At 35.7% G+C, this 21,090-nt stretch overlaps 1 protein-coding gene and 1 long non-coding RNA gene across 3 annotated transcripts in view; one reads left to right on the forward strand and one right to left on the reverse strand.

Moving 5' to 3' along the window:
• The window catches only part of LOC136025228 (putative ankyrin repeat protein RF_0381), a 29,264-nt gene extending 11,159 nt beyond the window's left edge, over positions 1-18,105 (reverse strand). The window contains exons 1-4 of one of the 2 annotated variants that reach the window (XM_065701051.1): positions 17,991-18,105; positions 4,847-4,985; positions 2,779-2,955; positions 1,458-1,591 (exon numbers count right to left, since the gene is read on the reverse strand). In XM_065701051.1, coding sequence (XP_065557123.1) covers positions 1,458-1,591; positions 2,779-2,955; positions 4,847-4,985; positions 17,991-18,091 — 551 coding nt within the window. In that variant the 5' untranslated portion in view covers positions 18,092-18,105. Of the gene's footprint in view, positions 1-1,457; positions 1,592-2,778; positions 2,956-4,846; positions 4,986-13,254; positions 13,359-17,990 lie in introns of those variants that run through there. The other variant, XM_065701052.1, reaches the window with a different exon arrangement.
• Positions 3,806-18,266, forward strand: LOC136025239 (uncharacterized). The gene is made up of 3 exons (XR_010617044.1): positions 3,806-4,013; positions 13,964-14,078; positions 18,156-18,266. It is a non-coding gene; the product is annotated as an uncharacterized LOC136025239 (long non-coding RNA).
• Positions 18,267-21,090: the final 2,824 nt, after the last annotated feature.

Consider the following 21,090-nt stretch of genomic DNA (forward strand, 5'->3'; position numbering starts at 1 on the left):
ATATTCAAAAATAATGTCTTGCAACATGTCCAATGGATTACTTCAAGTAAAAAACCTAAACGACTTCCAGCATCAAAAGCTTTGCATAAAATTATCTTGCAATAATATAATCTAGTTCATTTCTTATTCAAAATTTTTAATCCAATTACTTTTATGGTTTAATGAAGGTAGCTGCCAATTGTATACGTAAGAAATTGTATATTATACATTTTATTATTGTCTATTTTAGTTCTAACTATATTTTCTAGTTTCTAGTTTTTTATTGTTCTACGATGAAGACGCCTTATTGTATACGGGCGAAATATTCGTTTTTTTTCCTTTCATTTACTGGCCATAGACCCGCTTGTCATTTTTATATTCGTTTCTCTGTTTTTGTTTTTTATTAAAATTGTGGCCTCTCTACCAATATATCATCCACCTCCAATAAAAAAAGAAAACGATCTACTTGACCTTTTTTGTGTTTAGTTCTTAGTCAAGCAAATCTATATCTTCCTAACTTTAATTTCGCAATTCCACTTTCATTATTGTTTAATTTAAGCAGGCAGGGATCCAGGGGACGGAGGAGACTGCAGGCTCTCAAGGTTTTCCAGAACCCTCATTTTTTTTCTTTTTACCATTTATTTTAAATAGACTTGTGAATTTTGTCAATTATTGGCGCTCTTGTCACATTAGCCACCCAACTCAAGATTTTGCTCTAGATCCGCCTTCGAATTTAACTAAGTAACTAAATGTTACTTAAATAATCAAATAAGAGAAAATATCTATTAGCGTTCGTTTCCATAGACATTCATTAGTAGTTGCGAAACTTTATATATGAGACATCGTTTTCTAAGAAAGAAGTATATGGTATATTACCTATTGACATTCCTGAGGAAGTGCAGTATCAATTTGTTTAGAAAGCAAAATAACTAATTTAAGCACTTTTTTGTCAAGGATGTGAGTCAGAGTGGGTTTTAGGTTAGAGGGAGGGGGCACTCATATAGGGTGCAAAATTTGGGGGGGGGGCAAAATTTCAGATAAATAATCTAACGGTTATAATCGTTTTGTAATTTTGAAATTTTTAGTTGGCGTAGTTGGCAGTAAGCATAAGCAAATTGTATCCTAAAATTTCCATAATACAGAAGAGTTATTTCAAGATGGCACGAACAAAAAACAAATTCTTGTAATGAACGAAAATTTTGTCAAGAGTTGGTCTGGAAAATTTTTGGAGAAAGGTAGGAAGTGGCACCATTTTGCCCCGGGCGCAAGAGAGGCCAGAACCGCCACTGTGGTAGACCCAAACATTTAGACGCTTTCTAATAATTACTTTAATTTACATTCGTACAGATTCATGTCAGACAGGAAAAATTATTTCTTCTTCTGTTTAAAATCTTGGAGATGTTTGGTACTTGAATTTTTTGCTACAGTATAAAAATTTGTGATATGAGAACAAAGCAGACATTTTTTTTTATTCTCACCTCGTATTGGGGTTGGCTCCATGCTCCAAAAGAATTCTTGCAACATCCCAATGTTCACCTTTTATTGCAAGTCGCAAAGGCTCTTCCACGTGTGGGTAAAATTCTCGTCCTTCATGTGTTTCAAGGAAGTTTACCTAAAAAAGTTTGAAAGAGTTTGTAAACGAAACACCAATAGTTACAATGTCTAATAATTAAAATAATAAAATCTCAGGTTTTATAATTGGCAAGTGTCCGTAACACCCAACCTATCACTGCTGACCACTGCTGTGGAAGCAATCTTTTGATGCTGTATAACAACTAGCGGTTTCTTCTGAGGTTCTTTTTACCATAATAGTCGGTTGGTTTTCGGATAATGACAAGAGACCATACATTTTCATGTCTAAAGCCTGAAGGCTTGTTCGTTGTTTGGTAAGCAATGCTTCTTGACTCACGACTGGGGGGACTTTTAGAAAAGAGTACGCCTCTTTCTTCTTTTTTTGCTTATCGTCCGAAAAACCCATTGACTAAATAACTAGTAATTAAAAAACGGTTTCTCTTAACAAGGAATTATATTCATCAATTTTAAAAGGTCCTTAAACTTTTGAAAACCTTCTTATACCAGAGAAGAGTGCAGGTAATAGAATCGGAAATTAAAATAAAAGTGAGACAAATTGATGGCGCTTCAAGTTGGAAATCCTCACTACAGTGATCCTCACTCATGTTGTAGGTTCACCTTGCCTTGATAGCCATGCCGAGTAGCAATATTTTTGTATATTTGAAATGTATTTTCTCTCGCTATGTAAGCGGTACAATGAATTCTTACTTCATTGCATGTAGAAGAATTAGATTCACTGGTTTTTCAAGGACGCTTTTAGTTTAGTTGAGTCAAAGCCACAACCTTCGTTAAGGGATTACGGTAATTTCGTTTTTCATTCTTTTTATACGAATTTCTCATAAAAACTTGGTTAACAAGGTTAATTTGAAAGAAAAAGAAACAGCAAATTTCAGCAGACTTTGTGGTTAAGCTATGACCTTATTCAGGATTTAGGAAACAAAGAGGGAAAATTTAAACTGTAAGCACCCCTTGTAAATCCGATAAATTGAAATTTTCCTAATATATTGCGGTATGAATTTTACTATTATAGCGCTTAAGTCCAAAGAGGACAAAAACTAGACTGTTACCAAAGATATTTTAGCCAGTCTATGATAAGACTAAATTTTTTGCGTAATATCCATATTTATGTTAGCATAAATATTCCATAAGTCATCTGAGCTGTAAACATACTATAGGTTCAAGGTTAAAAAATTTGGTACAAATTGTAAAAGTATGAAACATACTTACAGTGCTTTGATGCTCAAGTAGTATGTTCACTATGTCCTGATACCCATGCTCAGCAGCAAGATGCAAGGGAGCATATCCACAATCATCACGAGCATTGACATCACATCCTCGAACTAAAAGGAGATGAACTGCTTCTGAATATTGCTGCCAAACGGCATAGTGGAGAGGGCGAAGACCCTGAAAGATTTCAGTGGGTCAAATTAAAAGGTTCTATTTCAAGCGCGTTTCTATACAGATAAAAAAGTAAAATGTATACCGTTCTGTTCTTACTAAGGCAATGTCGGAATAACAGCCTTTCAATGAGACAGAAATACTAAATGACCAATTTAAATATTCTAAAAATTGATGAATCTAAGTCTGCTACCTCGATTAACAGATTGAATATCTGTAGTTATATGGTTGAATACATTTTTTTTTATTAGAACATTCCTTATACTAAGTATTACTCTTTCTTCTATACAGGGGCGTAATTGGCTACAGGGCAGAGGGGTAACTTCCTCTCCCAGACCTTGGTTTTTCCCAGCCCTCACCAGACCCCAGTTTGCCCCCCCTCCAGTTGAAGCTTAGTTTTTTTCAAAAATCTTGTCAAAACGATGATAAGCCTGCATAGTTCAAGCATCAACATAAACGGCTCAGTTTATACTTATCTTTATAGTACTACAAAGCACATTTAAAGTATTCTTATAATACCATATAATACCTTTATGGTAGCCTACCAAATGCTTCGTTTTTCTATTATAGATGTTTTCACTTGATTTGGGAAAAGTGGCTCCGATTCTCCCCCCCCCTCCCAGGATTTTGACAAAATTACGCCACTGTTTCTAAACCCTCTTCTCGTTTGAGTTTTAAACTGAGGCACATTTTGATATGACTGTTCCTACTGTTAATTCAAAACCGAATGTAAAGCTTATTTTTTATTGAAAACGGTAAATCCTCCTCTTTCTGTAAATAGTCGGACTTAGGAATCAAGTCCCTGGTCCTGTTGCAGGAAATTTCAATAATGCAAGGCTGGATTTATGAACCTGTTTCAGTGATTCCTAAACTACACAAATTCGACCATATTGACACTTGCAGGAAAGATTACTTCTATGGAAAGATCGAAAATACTTGTAACATGCAGAGTTTTGGACATTCTAAATAGATAAGGCTCTTTTCTGACAAAAGCACAAACGCTTGTATTCGAGCTTGGCTCCCCAGGAAAGTTGTATTTTACGAATCCAGTATTTGAACCCTTGGTAAGTTTCACCTCCTACTTTTTCTACGTGACTATCCTATGCAGGGAACTGACTTATTATACGGAAAATTAATCAAACAGTTCGTATAACTGTTCTCGGTAGAGAAACTGAAAAGGAAAAACAGAAGGAAAAACAGAAGAATGTTCAGGCTATATACTGTATTCTTTGAATATGATCAGCAATATAATATAACCGGAAATAAAAATTAACACATTCTATTTGACTAGATGAATTGTTTTTCTCTCTAAAAATTCACTGTTAATTAGGCTAATATAAGATTCTAAATGCAATAACTGAGGAATTATGTTTGGGAACTAGGGCCAAAAGTACGTTTAATCTGAGTGTGATAGCAAAATTATGTTTAAGAATAGGGAAGCTTGAAGCAAAAATAAAGATGGCTCTTTAAACTTGCCTATCTCAGGAACCAAAGCCTCAAACCTGCCATAAGGGCGTATCTAAGGGAATCCATCTCAGGAACCAGCCTAAAAGCAGCCGTACGGGGCGTATCCAAGGGAATACATCTCAGTAACTAGCATAAAAGCTGCCATATGGACGTATCTAATGGTATCCAAGTCTGGAAAGCTTACGGTTAAACAAATCCCCGAGCAAAATATGAATTTCAAATGTCAGTGGAGGTAGACAACCGCCTGGTCTTGCTGCAAGATCAAGACCCAAGGGATCTGCTGGCCCAAAAACCCATAACCTCCCATAAAGAGAATTGTAAGCTGACAAAACTAGCCTGCATATTCACCTGCTAATATCACCAGTAATAATTTCTGTCTTTGCCCCTGCCCCTTAATAAAAACCTAAATTACGTATATATTGTGTATTACCTGTGTTACGGGGTCGTTTGGCCTGGCTCCACCTGCTATGAGGATTCTCAAGTCATCCAGTGGTGCATACTTGGCGATTGAGTCTGCAAGTTCTCTCTGTGGTGATTGTTCAGTTCTTCGTTCAACGTCCGTCATTAATCTTGAAAATCGTAATATAACCAAATAAATGATTGTAATATAAAATTAAAGGTTTTCACAATCTCTTAATGGCTAATCAGCGGATAACGTAGAGAAAACAGATTCTTAGAAATTCAGTTTCTGAATCCTATCCATGAATAAAAACAAGTAAAGAAATACAGAAACGAAGGGGAAAAGAAAATCAAGATAACTAAAACAAGGAATTCACAACAAAAGTCATGGTGAACCGCATAGTCTCATCAGTCTGTAACATTGGGAAAAACAGAATTTGAAAATTAAGTTTTTTGCAGCATATCCATACACAAAAGCAACGAAAGAAGAAAAGTTCGGACAGAGGAAAAAAATGAATAAATTAGAGGAAAAAGAGCCTCAAATATATATACGGTGAACCTTTTAAGCTTGGCTCTCTCTCTCTCTCTCTATATATATATATATATATATATATATATATATATATATATATATATATATATATATATATATATATATATATGTATATATATATATATATATATATATATATATATATATATATATAATATATATATATGAGAATATTATGTAACCAATATGATGTGTCCCATAGAGCATTTTTTCGCACTTATTTTTGCTTGACAGGTTTGTTGACAAAAATTCAGATTTTTTTTTTCTCGACACGTTTGTAGGTAAGAGCTGATTTTTTTTTTGTAGCTTGATACTCATATAAACGCTGATGAAAACTGCATCCAAGCCAGAATCAGGGTAGGTAAAGGTAAAGGATACGGCATTAGACTTTACAGTCCGTACCGGCGGTGCTGATCTCCGTTTCTTGGCCCTTCAGCCAGGAAGTGCAATGGGCGGTTGGGGGCCAGCCATCCTGTGCTTTCGCACACCCTTCCTGCACACCCAATACCAAACTGAATAATATGAACAAAATAGAAGAAACATTAAGGAAAAAAGCGATGATGATCATATGGTTCAACAATTGGAAAATAGTCGCTTTTTTGTTGCTAAGGTATGTCTTGCATCTTTTATGATTACAAGCTTACACTTAATGTATTTTAAAGCGAAGCAGGATCCCATGACCCAGTATTTTTCTGCTAGTTTTCTTTATGTTCGTCTGAATATTATTTGGTCATGAGAATAAAATCTAACAAGAATTTTTTTGATGAAAAAAAATTGTCATTGAAGCCATGGCTTGGATTCTTCTGTCACTGAAAGTGTCAGGAAATTTGTTCAATTCTTTCCACATTTCTTGTTCGTGGTTCCACTATTATTTCTTGTTCGTGGTTCAACTATTCAAGCAATTTCATTCCAGAATTGGCTAGTTTCTATCTTGATCTGACGAACATGCGAGTCCAAATAGTACATTGAAAAATACACGTTACATCTTTTTTAAGTTACAATACAACTTTCTTTTTCGCTTGACAGATGAGCATATACGTGTTTTTGTCGCTGTTGGCGAATGTCACCTAAGATAAACTCACTTGTCACCTCTATTATACGTGTCATAGGTTCGACATCACGGTATTATTACCGCTAGTGGCACTGGTACTTTAGAGAATCCACTTGATTCTAATGAATTATTTAATTGCGAAATCGAGACGGATGATGAAAGTCAGCCGCCATTTGTCGCAACTTCACGCAAAGGGACAGCCACTGCTTTACAGAGTTGCATTGATAAAATAAATAAGTAACGCATTATTTGGAATATATTTGATTGCCGAGAATGCACTTTGAGATAGGACGAACGCATCATTTTTGTAATTTAAATTGCAAATCGTCAGTTATATAAGGATCACAGTTAGTCACAATTATACATCTTCGCCAATTCTTGGCCAAACATTCAATAATTTCTTAGACCACACTGCTTTTCCATTTACGAAAAATTGAGTAAAGAAAAAACGGGTTTAATTTCTATGAAGCAGTGAACAAAAATAAAATATATAAACTACACTTTAACTAAAAAATTAAAATATTCCGAATATTTCGGTGTTTTATTTGTCGTGGTATTTTTGATGTCTTAAAAAAGTTTTAAATTGTCGGTTTGTAATTTTTTTCATTTTTTTCCGTTGAGAAAGGCTCCCAGACGTGGGGCCGAAATATTTGGAGTATTTTTATTTTTTTTAGTTAAAGTGTAGTTTATATATTTAATTTTTGTTCACTGCTTTATAGAAATTAAACCCATTTTTTCTTTACTCAATCTTTCGCAAACATTCAATACGGACTGATCATCGAGATTACGGTTTCCGCATATTAATTAGGCATTAGACAACTCATTTTATTTGTCCTTGTAAGGTAAGGCTCATCAGCGTCAGCATTTTACAGAGAGCATGATCGGACCCTGGTCTACGATAGCTGGCTATAGTTTAATCGACTACACTCAAGTTCTAGCAAGGTCCACATGTCAAAAGTGTACTTCTATGTCGGTTAGGCTATTGCCAGATTTTCAGACAAAACCTTCAGAGGAACTCAAATGGAATCCTTTATAATTTCCTCTTAGACTACCTTTATAAAATATTTTGAATTTCATAAGAGAAATCCACAACATCCTTAAGTGGCTGTGCGCAGACCCTACTCATTGACAGAAGTCTCAGAGAGTCAGCTAGGAATGGGGGGGGGGAGCAGCCAGAGTAGCTTAAAGTATGGAGGTTAACCCGCTTGAAGTTGACTGTAATTCAACTAAAGTTAACTTTTAGTATATTATCCAAACGTACTAAGGGATTTAAAATTTATTTCTGACTTGAACGATCAATAGAAGTTAACATTTATTCAACGATTAAAAAAAGCCCAAAATGGCTTTATCTTGAAAAAGAGTTATATAACAATACATTAATAATTCGAAATTATATAACCTTACTAAAAAAAAACCTTCTGAGCTTCTATACCGATATTTTATTATAGTTTGCTATCTCACAATATAAAAAGCTGAGAGTCAAGAAAAGATAAAAGTTAATTTTGTAGTAAAGGGTGCAAAGCAGCAGAAGCTGAAATTTTTGAAAAATTCTACATCCGGATAGGACATCCAAGTATACCATTTCTTCGGTTACTAAAGAGGTTAGTAACTTTTTTAATTCTCCAGCGATCCATGTGTTTCTAGTTCCAATTTTATAGTAATTAAAAAAAGGTTTTTCAACTGAAAGTAAGGAGCAACATTAAAACTTAAAACGAACAGAAGTTATTAGGCCCCCTCTTCAATTCCTCGCTCTTTACGCCTAAGTTCGAATTTTGTCCCTGTTCTTTAAGAATGACTCCTGAATAACAAAGACCGTTTAATTAGAATAAATGGCGCTTTTAAAGGGACCACAAAACTTTACCGTAAAGAGCGAGGTATTGACGAAGGGGCCACCCTCATATACGTAATAATTTCTGTTTGTTTTGATGTTGCTCCTTACTTTCGCCCGAAAAACTTGTTTATTTTGTTTAATTTCTGATCATTTTTTAAATAATGCTGGAAAATCCGACAACCCCTCCATGGAAAATTCCCTTACACCATGAAAAATGACTTCTTGGAAAGATCCTCCCACGTAGCATAGGAGCTTGAAACCTATACAGTAGGGCACCCTGGTAAGCCGAATCCGATGGAGTGATTCTCATTAAGGTCACTTGATCTTTTGGAGGTGTTTTCCTCCTTTTTCGAAAATTGAGCAAATTTTCTCGGGCTCATGATTTTTTATTGGTACCATTAATTTTGATGAGCTTTACATATTTTGCATCAGTATCAAGATTCGATTATTTTGATGTGTCGTTTGTTATCAAGACTCTTATTCTTAGAGTTTCGGTTACTATTGAGCTGCATCGCTCCTTATTTACAGTTCGTTACTTGGAACTGTTTGATTGCATTGTTGTCGAGTGACGCCATACTATTTTTTGTTCCTTTGTTCTTTGGTAATTTGTTTATTTATTTGAGCAAATCTAAAAGAAGCCCACGGGCTGTCGGTATTTATTGTTTCATGTTGGGTTTTGAATTTTCTATGTACACATTATTAATAAATAAACTAAGGCGATTCGATCGTATCCCGTAAAAATCTTCTGTCATATCCCCTTGGATACAGGGGAGTTTCAGTCATATTTTGGGAATTTAAAATGTGTAGTCAACTTTGTAGCAAAAAGGGGAAAATAACTCAAACGATTTTGAAGTTCTTTCTATCAGGAAATTTCGAATTAAAATGCGAGCTCGTGCTTGGTCGTGACATTCGTTGGAGTAGGGAGTTGGGAAAGAAAAAAACCCATCTAGTTTTGAACCCTCTTCGTTTGTTTCACCTAATTTTAGCGTTTCCTTTGTTTGTGAATAACGTCAATATATTGTAGTTTTATTATAAACCCTTCGGCACTGTTTTGTTTTACTTGACGTCTACGGGGGTTTTGTTTGTAAACATTATTTATAAACTTACCAAGGCTTTTGGACCCTATCCAACTAGATCTTGGAAAGCAACAAACCACATGGTCATTTTCCAGCCAACTTTTTCTCCGAATGTTTGGCAGAGACATTAACGTTCTTTGTCTATCTTTAGTTAACAGCCAATTTATGTTTTTTTTTATTTGGCGTATCCTCGCCTAAAAACTAAAATCTAGTCGGTTTATGAACGCCTGTCACGTATAGCGATTCAGAAGAACATACCGTGTTTGACGTATATTTATGATTCAGCTTCTTTTTTTTAAAGTTTTGATTTTTTTTTAGATTTATGGAGCTATTGATTATATTTACATAGATCTGTTGACCACCAAAGGGATAACACTCCTTCTTCTTTTCTTCTTTTGTCTGGGTACCGTATAATTTTGTGGAAGTTTTTATTTACATTAATACGAATTTATTGAGAAGAAAAGATTAAAAGAGTCCTGGTGTCGCTGAGTATCTGGTTTGAAACTGGGTTCAATGTTGTGACTCCGTAGGCTCTGTAAGCATCAGCCTGAGTCAATTCAGCATCAAACAGATACCTGGAGAAATCTGGGGGGGGGGGGAAACACGGTAAGCGTTGGATAATTTGCCCCCAACCACGCATTGCATTCCCGGTCGAAGGCACTGAAGCAGGGGATCTTTACCTTCGCAACGCAGACCATAGGTCAGCACGTGAAAAAGTTTTTTTTTAAGCTTTTCCTCCATTCCTAAAAGCCTGGTTTCACGAACCTTTACTACAAAACTGTTTAACATTTAATATTGTGCTGAATTCATAAGTAGCGGCCTTGCATATCTGTGTATATATTTATTTATGAATTGTATTATTGTGCCATTATTTATAGTGACCAATTCTAATTGGTTATGTCATTTAGAGAGAATCAACGATAACACACCAGCTGCGCGTTTTTTCTATAGCCCACATTAGAATGATTAGCCTGAGTATCATCAATAATGTTTCAATGAACCAAATTATAAGCATAGTTTTAGAACAGTTTTTTGTTCTTTACCATTGAAATTTTCCCATTCCACTGCGTATGAATTTAAGTATTATCTTCGTCCCTTCAAGTTTTATAGGCGAATTTTGTTGAAATATAGTAGTTAATTAGTCGGCTCATAGGATAAATTGGTCCTCATGACTTGGTTGGTGGTGTAACCAGATGAAGGTATGTGAATCTAAACCTAGACCCTATAACTTATGAAAATTACAACTTAAAAAATATGAACCTACGACACAAATTAAATCCTTCGAGAGACTTCTAGTCTTCCTAATCAATCTTTTAGCGTCTGTGCAGGGGCTACCATGGCGGTTGGAAATCTGGACCTCCTTGAGTATTACCAAAAATGTAATTTTAATTAATATTTTTGAAACTCAGGCAAATATTTTATGATTAGCTAAGATTTCTTGTGAGATTACATGTCTCTTGATTATTTAACATTTAAAGTTCACATGCACCCCTTTCCTTTACCTTAAATTACATAAAAAAAACTAGTTTTTTTAACTGAAAGTAAGGAGCGACATTAAAACTTAAAACGAACAGAAATTACTCCGTATATGAAATGGGTTGTCCCCTCCGCAATCCCTCGCTCTTTACGCTAAAGCTTTTAATTGTTTTAAAAAGCAGAATTGTGGCAAAGAGTCAAACTTTAGCGTAAAGAGCGAGGGATTGCGGAGGGGACAACCCATTTCATATACGGAGTAATTTCTGTTCGTTTTAAGTTTTAATGTCGCTCCTTACTTTCAGTTAAAAAAACTAGTTTTTTTTTATGTAATTTCTGAACGTTTTTGAATTAATGCATGTTTGATTTTGACTCTCCACACATAAATTATTAAAATGAAATTTGCATATTAATTCCTTTTCTGGCTAAATGGCTTTCTCTTAGTTTTGATCAGACGATTTTGAGAAATAAGGGATGGGGAAGGAGGCCTAGTTGCTAAGCAATTTTTCGGTTACATAAAAAGGCAACTATAAATTTTAATTTTAACGAATTTTTTTATTAGTAAAAAAATACTTAACTTAAGAATTAACTTACGTAACAAACTTTTATATTCTTTAATTTTTATTATGTATATGAGGGGGTTTGTACCCTCGTTAATACCTCGTTCTTTACACTAAATCGTAAGTTTTGTCCAAATTCTTTAAGAATGACCCCTGAATCAGAAAGGCCGTAGAATAAATAGTTGAAATTGCTAAAAAATACTACAGCATAAAGAGTGAGGTATTTATCTCCTCCTAAATACCTCGCTCTTTGTGCTAAAGTATTTTTAAAACCCCTCATATGCGTAATAATCTGTGATCGTTTTAAGTTTCAATGCTACTCTTTACTTTCAATTGAAGAAACTTTTCCATGTTTATTTTTTCATTGTTTTCTTTTATGGTAATTTTAGAAAATCCTGCGCCCTTTTCATTGAATTTCTGTTCCCCCATGACATATTTCTCCAAGGAAAGATCCTCCCACATAGCCCCCTCCCCTCAACCCCATCCCCAAAACCAAAAAAAATCCCCTGAAAACGACTGTACACTTCCCAATAACCATTATTATATATAAACACTAGTCGAAGTTTGTAACTTGCAGCCCCTCCCCCAGGGACTGTGGGGGAGTAAGTCATTCCCCAAGACATAGTTATTATGGTTTTTGACTATGCGGAACAAAATGGCTATCTCAAAATTTTGATCTGTTGACTTTGGAGAAAAATGAGCGTGGGAGGAGGCCTAGGTGCCCTCCAATTTTTTTGGTCACTTAAAAAGGGCACTAGAACTTTTAATTTCCGTTAGAATGAGCCCTCTTGCAACATTCTAGGACCACTTGGTCGATACGATGACCCCTGGGGAAAAGAAAAAAAAAAAAAAAAAAAAAAAAACAAACAAATAAACACGCACCCGTGATTTGTCTTCTGGCAAAAAATACGAAATTCCATATTTTTGTAGATAGGAGCTTGAAAATTTTGCTATAGGGTTCTCTGATACGCCGAATGCGATGGTGTGATTTTCGTTGAGATTCTGTGACTTTTAGGGGGTGTTTTCCCCTATTTTCTAAAATAAGGCAAATTTTTTCAGGCTCGTAACTTTTGATGACAAAAACTAAATTTGATGAAACTTATATATTTAAAATCAGCATGAAAATCTGATTCTTTTGATGTATCTTTTAGCATCAAAAGTCCGTTTTTTAGAGTTTCGTTTACTATTGAGCCGGGTCGCTCCTTACTACAGTTCGTTACCACGAACTGTTTGATATGGCAGTACTTCTATAACTTAAACCCCGTCATTGGGGAGTCCTGGGAACAGTATCTGTAAAGTTGATTCAAGTTAAAAACCTCTTCAAAAAAGTTGCTATATGGTTTAAAATTTGGGTATGGTTATGTTGTCTATAATCGGCCGCGTTATCATGCCGTGCTCAGGGTATAAGGAGCTTGTCACTTTTGGCTTTATTAAAACTTTGTCATAAAGAATAGAAGGTCAAGCAGTTCCATTACTGAAGAGAAAAGACATACATCAGTCAAATACAATATAAAATCATTCAACAAATTAAGTATAATCTTCAGTGATTGTGGTAGATACTTCATTAATATGTTCATTATCAAAAGCTTTCATTTCTTGAGCTATTCTTTTCGAGTTTAGGTAGCCAGACGGAGAGTCAGCCGACCGATAGTAATGCTAGGCCTCGTCTAGGAATTATTTGAAACTACTAAAAAGAAGTATCTTAAATATCAACAAGTGACAAAATTGAATAATTGATTGCCCTAAAAATTGCGTTTATTGACATTATTTGTTGACATTAGTTCTATTGGTATTGTTAAGCGCAACAAGACGACCGCCCAACGAAATGGAAACCTGTCGACAATACATTTGAATATTAATAAAGATTATATTCCCACAAAAGATAAGAGTCATACTTTCTTTAGGTTATCCAAGGTTTGAGCTCGACTTCACTTTTCTCTGGAAATTGAAAAGGTTAGACGAGTGAACTCCAGCATTTATAGCAACGGGGCACGTCACGAGGCTCCTACTACGCAAGTTTTGACATCATTTTTCTTAGATTCGCAACAAAACTGCCATTCCGCTGCACACAATGATATTAACTGCGATGCTTTGTTTACCGAAAGACAAAGTAAAAATCATTTTTTTTTTGTCGAAACCCTGAAAAAGTTTTAACCAAAAGAAGGGTCTTTTACCTAAATGGTGATTTTCACCTGAAAAGTATTCTTTTTTTGTCTTCCAAATACTATAAAATTGTTTCTTTTATTCAATATTCCAAAACTGAGGAGGGACTGAAGCCTTAACATGGTGCCTTTAGCTGTTTACCAACTAACTTTACCAAAATGCTGATTTTTTTTGCAGTTTTAAGGGCAAAATCAACATTTTTTCATTATCCAAATCAGTAAAGCTCCTATAAAATTCTAGAAATATAAATAAAATTTTGCACTTTGCGCCGTCTCTTATTAAATTAAATTGTTGAGGCAATAAAATATGTAGATTCATTATTGTAAAGTATAATATTAGAGTAAAGACGAGATTGAAAGTGGACAGGTGGTAAAGATTTACCGATTTTTTTTTTTTTTTTTTTTTTTTTTTTTTTTTTTTTTTTTTTTTTTTTTTTTTTAGGAAGAGAAGATGTTCATAAAAGTTGCCTGTGAATGTGGAAGGTCCAGGCAAATTAATAGTTCAAGGTGAAGTCAAGCATTTATGGCCACAGGACAAGCCACGAGGTTCCTATTACGTAAGATTTAACATAATTTTTCTAAAATTACCAACAAAACTGCCATTTCGCAGCAAAAATGGTACTAACTGCGACTTTGTGTCACTTTAAACAATTCAGTTCAATTTATTTAAACAATTCTTTAAACAATAATGATTATTGATTGTCGTGTAATTAGTACTCCTGTGTTATTCAGAACACCCTCGAGAAGTTAATCCTAATGAAATATACCACAATTTGATGAAAATATAGTACTTTAGTCTATATAATAATATGATTTGGGTTATATATTTACACATTAGGGATAGGTGGGGGCAAAGTAACCAAGACCATACCAAGGAGGGACGGAGGAGGGCTAGGTTGCTCGAACCAGCCCCTCCCCCCTTCTCCAACCCAAAATGTTTGTTTAGCGCTTAAAAACTTAACAAAAATGGCCATGAAAATAATTTTATGCGTTTTTTAGTTTTTTGTGTACCCCCCCCTCCCGAAAAAAGTCCTTGAGTAAAACACCCCGAGAAAATATCCTGGATACGGCTTTGAAATTAACTTAACCTAACCTTACCCAAGCACCCCCTAATGCTCAAAAATATTGGGCAAATTATTTAAGTCCACAGCATACTGTCACTCGTTATTTGTCTTTGTGGCTATGAACGGGTTTTCATAGATCGTACATAAAGCAAACTTCACGAGTTTATCAAACAGTTCGTGGTAACGAACTGTAGTAAGGAGCTCAATAGTAACCAAACTCTAAAAACGGAATTTTGATACCGATAGCTACGTAAAAAGACTCGCATTGTAATGCTGATTATAAATATACAAGTTTCATCAAGTTTAGTCTTACCCATAAAAAGTTACGAGTCTGAGAAAATTTGCCTTATTCTAGAAAATAGGGCGAAACACCCCCTAAAAGTAATATAATCTTGCTGAAAATCACAGCGTCTGATTCAGCGTATCAGAGAACCCTACTGTACAAGTTTCAAGCTCCTATCTACAAAAATGTGGAATTTTGTAGTTTTTGCCAGAAGGCAGATCGCGAATGCGTGTTTATTTGTTTTTTTTTTTGTTTTTTTTTGTTGTTTTTTCCCAGGGGTGATCGTATCAAACCAGTGGTGCTAGAATATTGCGAGAGGGCTAATTCTAATCGAAATAAAAAGCTCTAGTGCCCTTTTTAAGCGACCAAAAAAATTGGAGGGCACCGAGGCCCCCTCCCACGCTAATTATTTTCCTAAAGTCACCGGATCAAAATTATGAGATAGCCATTCTATTCAACATAGTCGAAAAACCTTATAACTATGTCTTTGGGGACGACTTACTCCCCCACAGTCCCCTTGGGAGGGGCTACAAGTCAAAAACTTTGACCAGTGCTTACGTATAGTAATGGTTACTGGGAAGTGCACAGACGTTTTCAGGAGGATTTTTTGGTTGGGAAGAGGGGGATATGCCGGGGGAACTTTTCTTGGAGGAATTGGTCACGGGGGAAGAAAATTTCATGAAAGGAGCGCAGGATTTTCTAGCATTATTTAAAAAAAAATGAAGAAAATAAATATGGAAAAGTTTTTTCAACTGAAAGTAAGGAGCAGCATTAAAACTTAAAACGAACAGAAATTATTACACATATGAGGGGTTCACCTCTTCCTAATACCTCGTTCTCCACTCTAAAATATTTTTAGTAATTTCAACTATTTATTCTACGGCCTTTGTGAGTCAGGGGTCATTCTTAAGGAATTGGGACAAAAGTTAAGCTTCAGTGTAAAGAGCGAGGTACTGACGACGGGGTGAACCCCTCATATATGTAATAAAAACATGCGAATACAGAAGTTCGCTGCGTAAGCTAATTTGTAAGTTACGTATATCCTTTACTAATAAAAACGTTAGTAAAAAATTAAAAGTTATAGTTGCCTTTTTAAATAACCAAAAAATTGGAGGGCAACTAGGCCTCCTCTCCCGGTCCTTACTTTCTCAATACCATTCAATCAAAACTCTTAGAAAGCCATTTAGCCAAAAAAAAAAAAAAAAAAAAAATGCAAATTTCGTTTTAATTATCCATCTGCGGAGAGCCAAAATCAAAACATGCATTAATTCAAAAACGTTCAGAAATTAAACAAAAAAAAAGTTTTTTTTAACTGAAAGTAAGGATCGATATTAAAAACTTAAAACCAACAGAAATTACTTCGTACACAAAAGGGGCTGCCCCCTCATCAACGCCCCGCTCTTTTTGCTGAAGTTTTTTACTGTTGTAGGGTTGAGAGAAAGGGTCAAACTTTAGCGTAAAGAGCGGGGCGTTGATGAGGGAGCATCCCCTTTCATATACGAAGTAATTTCTGTTCGTTTTAAGTTTTAATGTCGCTCCTTACTTTCAGTAAAAAAAAAACTCTTTTTTTATTTAATTCTTAATAATACAGGAGTACCGTATAATTTACTACTTAAGAGCTGTTCAATGATGTATTTGTTTGTTTGCAACGATTATGAACTTTTGAATTCTGTAAACTATTTAGCTAATATTTCAAAGGAGTCTACTTCCATAAGTCCTTTTTCGAAAATAAAAACGTTTGTAAAACATAAGAAGCTATTCAAGAGAACCTTGTACAAACGTCTTTCATGAGTTTTGCATATTTCAGAGATTTAAAATAAGAGATCTGAGTTACGAGGTGCTTTTAAATATGAAGTTTCATGAAGATCCGATCACTCCTTCGTAAGTTAAAAATACGTCATTTTTCTTATTTTTCAGAATTACCCCCCCCCCCCCCCAATAGAGAGGATCCGTTCCAATTATGCAAATCACGTATGTAAGACTTCTGATAATTTTTCACACCATGTTTCATCCCGATCCCTCCAATCTAAGCGTTTTCCATGATTTTAGGTTCCCCCACCCCAAACTTCCCCCAATGTCACCAGATCCGGTCGGGTTTAAAATAAGAGCTCTGAGACACGATATCCTTCTAAATATCAAATTTCATTGAGATCCAATCACCAGTTCGTAAGTTAAAAATACCTCATTTTTTCTAATTTTTCAGAATACAAACGTCTTTCATGAGTTTTGCATATTTCAGAGATAGGTAATGCTTGAGCACGTGTTTCCATGAACTTGAAATTTTTTTCTAGAAGATTGTATATAAAACAGCATCAATAACAATAGTACTCTGGAGAGAGAAAGCCTGTAATATCTAACGGAGAAATTAGGGTAAATGAACAAATCGAGAAAGTAAAAAGCACTTGCATTATCAGTAATTTTTCGGTAACATTTAGGTACTCTTTTACTAACACTTTATTACTAACTTTATTTTACTAACACTGCTACCGTACTATGAAAGAAGGAAACCCTAAGCACATAAATAGAGTAAATAAACAAACGAAGAGCATGTATATGTATTACTTCTCTTACCTGGGTAGTGTTATTGGGGTGGACGGTGGATGCAGTGAAGATGTACAAAAGTAGAATAGTCAAGGTCCAGGATGTTCTTTTTCAGCCAAAAAAAAACTTGGAAGAATAGGAAGATAAGTCATGCAAACCAAGATCAGAATATTGAAATATAGTGTAGTGATAGTGATCAGCTATGATTCCAGAATGTCGGCGCTTCGAAAGGCAGGAGAGATTTGTTAAATGGTTTCCTGAGAATTGTCGAATGATAGTTTTAGGTATCAGTTTGACTCACCGTTGGGAACCGTGCCATTTTTTTATCGGATAGATGTACCTTTTCCTTTAGACATAGATTTACCTACGATAAAAATTTTATTTACATGTTAAAAGCTCGAAGAGGCTAGCCTGTTAGCAATGCAGTTTCTCAAGAGGGGAAAATTGGTTTGAAGTTCTACTTTTATCTATCTAATTATTGCCATTGAAAAATAATTTATGCATAAAGAAAGTTCAATTTTGAATCTCAATACATTTTATTGGCTCGTCAGGTCACTTAATGGCAAAGTAGGTGACCTTACCTTTTGTCTGTATGTAAGTAGTATCCCATCTCTGCTTTCAAGCGCCATGTACCCTCATTACTTAAAGCGCAGCCGTATTCTATTACTTTAAGCATGCACATATTCTACTACTTTAAGAACACACATATCCTATTGTTCCACGACACACATGGTTTCATCTTCCAGGTGATAAGAAACTCTTGGAAATGCTTGCCAGCTGTTATTTCTCTTTTGGATAAAAGCGGCCAGGCACACGATATTCATCACGTGATCATTGACATATAAGTTTGATGGTGAGTTACTTAGTTCCACATTAACTCGGCCATAGCTAGTCCTAAGCCTGTGTTGAGAAAGATGGAGGGGTGACTGGGTAGGGGACCTATCGGTTAATTAAATTCACATGAAATATCTATTAAATATCTACTGTGAGATTAGTCGACAATTTCGAAATCCTGTCCAAAACAAATATGATTCTACTACAGATATTTTCAACTACGAAGTCTTCAACTATGAAGATATGGATACTCCCAGAAATGGATACTCACAGAAATGGTGTGCTTGTTATGGCGTCCCCGGTCTCAAGCGACGTGATCTTGTTCCTTGAAATAGCGGCGAGATTGACAAGTATGCGATCTATTCCTTGTGAATGTGAGATCGGCGAAGCGAGAATCAACAAGGCTAGTGATGGCTATGGAAATTAATCGTTACTAGATAGATATTCTTTGTCTATCAGAGACAAGATTGAACGGAGTGTCAAAAGAAACCACCAGTCCTCGACTCCGACAACTCGTAATATTCCTCAGCTTTGATGCGTATGATGGATTCGGTGACCGTGTATTCGGCTTTTTGATTGGCCCCCATGCGCAAAAATCTCTTCTTCCTTGGAATCCAGTGAACCCAAGAATAGCCCGAATTCAAATTAAGGAAGATTACCCAATAGTTCTATCATTGCTGTCTACCCACAAACGAGAGTGGCAATGGAAACTGATAAGGACTACTTTTACACTGATCTGAAGATTACAATGCAGAAATGCCCCAAACGAGACTTCCTAATTTTAGTAGGTGATTGGAACTCCCGTGTTGGCACAGCAGACCCTAATGATCGCTATTTTGTTGGTCCATAACATACGGCCAGTGGTACTCTAATGGGGATAGGCTTCTTCAGTTCGCTAGATCTTATAACCTTACCATCACCAAGAGAATGCTCCTGCACAAACCCTCTCAAAGGATAACTTGGCGCTCAAACGATGGCTTCACAGCTGCCCAAATTGACAATATATTGATCCGTCAGCGTTGGCGCTCCTAAGCCATCGATTTTTATGCTTACAGAGGGGTGTTTACAGGGTCAGAATTTGGAAACGATCATACGCTTTTAGGTGCAAAAATACTCCTTCAATTGAGCACGAGGAAGAGATAACTCCCCACAAAGGAAGTTAAACATGGAGAAGCTGAAAATCCATACAGTGAAAGAAGAATTTTACCTGAATTTACATAACCAGCTCGTAAGCCTGACAGACGGTAATAAAGACCCACCAACCGATGGAAATAATTCAGAGACACAACTGAAAAGGTAGCCTCTGAAGTTATCGGTGATAATCCTTGCAAAGACGAGGAAAAATTATATATCAGAAAAAACTCTAAATCTAATCAAGGGTAGGCGACAGGTAACAAACGCATCAATCGCGGTAAAAAAAAGTTGCTACGCAAACAAGTTAAAACCAGCTTACGTTAGACCACCAACAATTTTCGAATGGGGCTGCTTAAAAGATGGAAGAAGTAGCCAGAAATAATGACACGAGAAGATTGTATAGAGCCCTCAAAGAAATAACTGGAAAAAAGTCACCTATCGCTGGTCTCTTAAAAGACGCTCAAGGAAGTGTGATTCCTGAACTAGTTCACTGGAAGAATCACTTCAAAGACCTGCTTAATTCAAATACAGATGTGCCAAATGCAACGCGATGCTGCCACCAACAGCTAAAGGCCACCATATGAAGTTGACATGACAACCCCTTCAGCTTCAGAGATACTAAACATGATCAAACGGCTAAAAACAGTATGTCGCCCGGAGAAGATGGTATGAATGTGAAAAATAAGTTACTGGCTAAGGGTAAGGAATTACGAGAAAATGGATCCGTACAGTTTACACGACTGAAGCAAAAATATGCCAAGTTGTGGCTTGAATACAAATCGGATTCGCAGTGGGAAAAAGTGTAAGATCGTCAAAGGCGATTAGTGTGAGAAAATAAGGTCTACTCCGCTCTTTATTGATAAATTTTGCATTTTTGTGTTCATTATTTACTTTCGTGTGTTACTTAGGCTAGCTTGGTTCAAGATTCTCTTCATTATTTTGCCCCAGTTATTTCTGTTCAGTTGTACCTACTCAATATAAAGTTTGCTCGAAGGATGGCAGGTTTTTCATGATTCATCGATGGCACGGGGTACTTGTCACGCGGACTTCCTGGCACGAGGTAGGATCTTTCCGACTCTTTTTATATGAATTCTAAGTTTGCGGTTGTGGGGGGGGGGGGCGATAGGCTGGCAGCTTTGAAGGGGAAATCTCTAAACCTTTCGTTACTTTCTGAAACTTTTAATGTTTTTGGGCAAAGAGAAAATAACACTTTTCAGAAATAAAATTGTCATCGTATGTTTCTCCTGATGAAGTAAATAGACTTGAAGATAATCCTAAGAGAATTGGATTTATAAACACACAGGGAATAATTAGTTCTATTGATGAACTAACAAGATTATTGCCCAGAAATCAAATTGATATTTGTGGAGTATGTGAAACATTCATCAGTGATACGACAAAACATCATGTTAAAATTCCGGGATATAATTTTATTGAAAAAAATAGACAAAACCATGGAAAAGGTGGCCTTGGGTTCTTTTCGAAAGAAGGAGTGCATTTTAAACGTCTGCTGGAGCTGAAAAAGTATTACGTTGAAAAATTGTGTGAAATTTTGGCTGTTGAATGTCCGGCCAGAACCAAGAAATTACAAATTTGTATCGTTTATAAGCCTCCATCGGCACCAACCCCGCTTTTTTTGCAATCTCTGGAATCCTTATTAGGATCTCTAGACGATAAAGATTTTGTGGTCATGGGGGATTTTAATATAAATTT

The sequence above is a fragment of the Artemia franciscana genome, chromosome 3 (genome assembly GCF_032884065.1).
Source record: "Artemia franciscana chromosome 3, ASM3288406v1, whole genome shotgun sequence".
NCBI lineage: Eukaryota > Metazoa > Arthropoda > Branchiopoda > Anostraca > Artemiidae > Artemia > Artemia franciscana.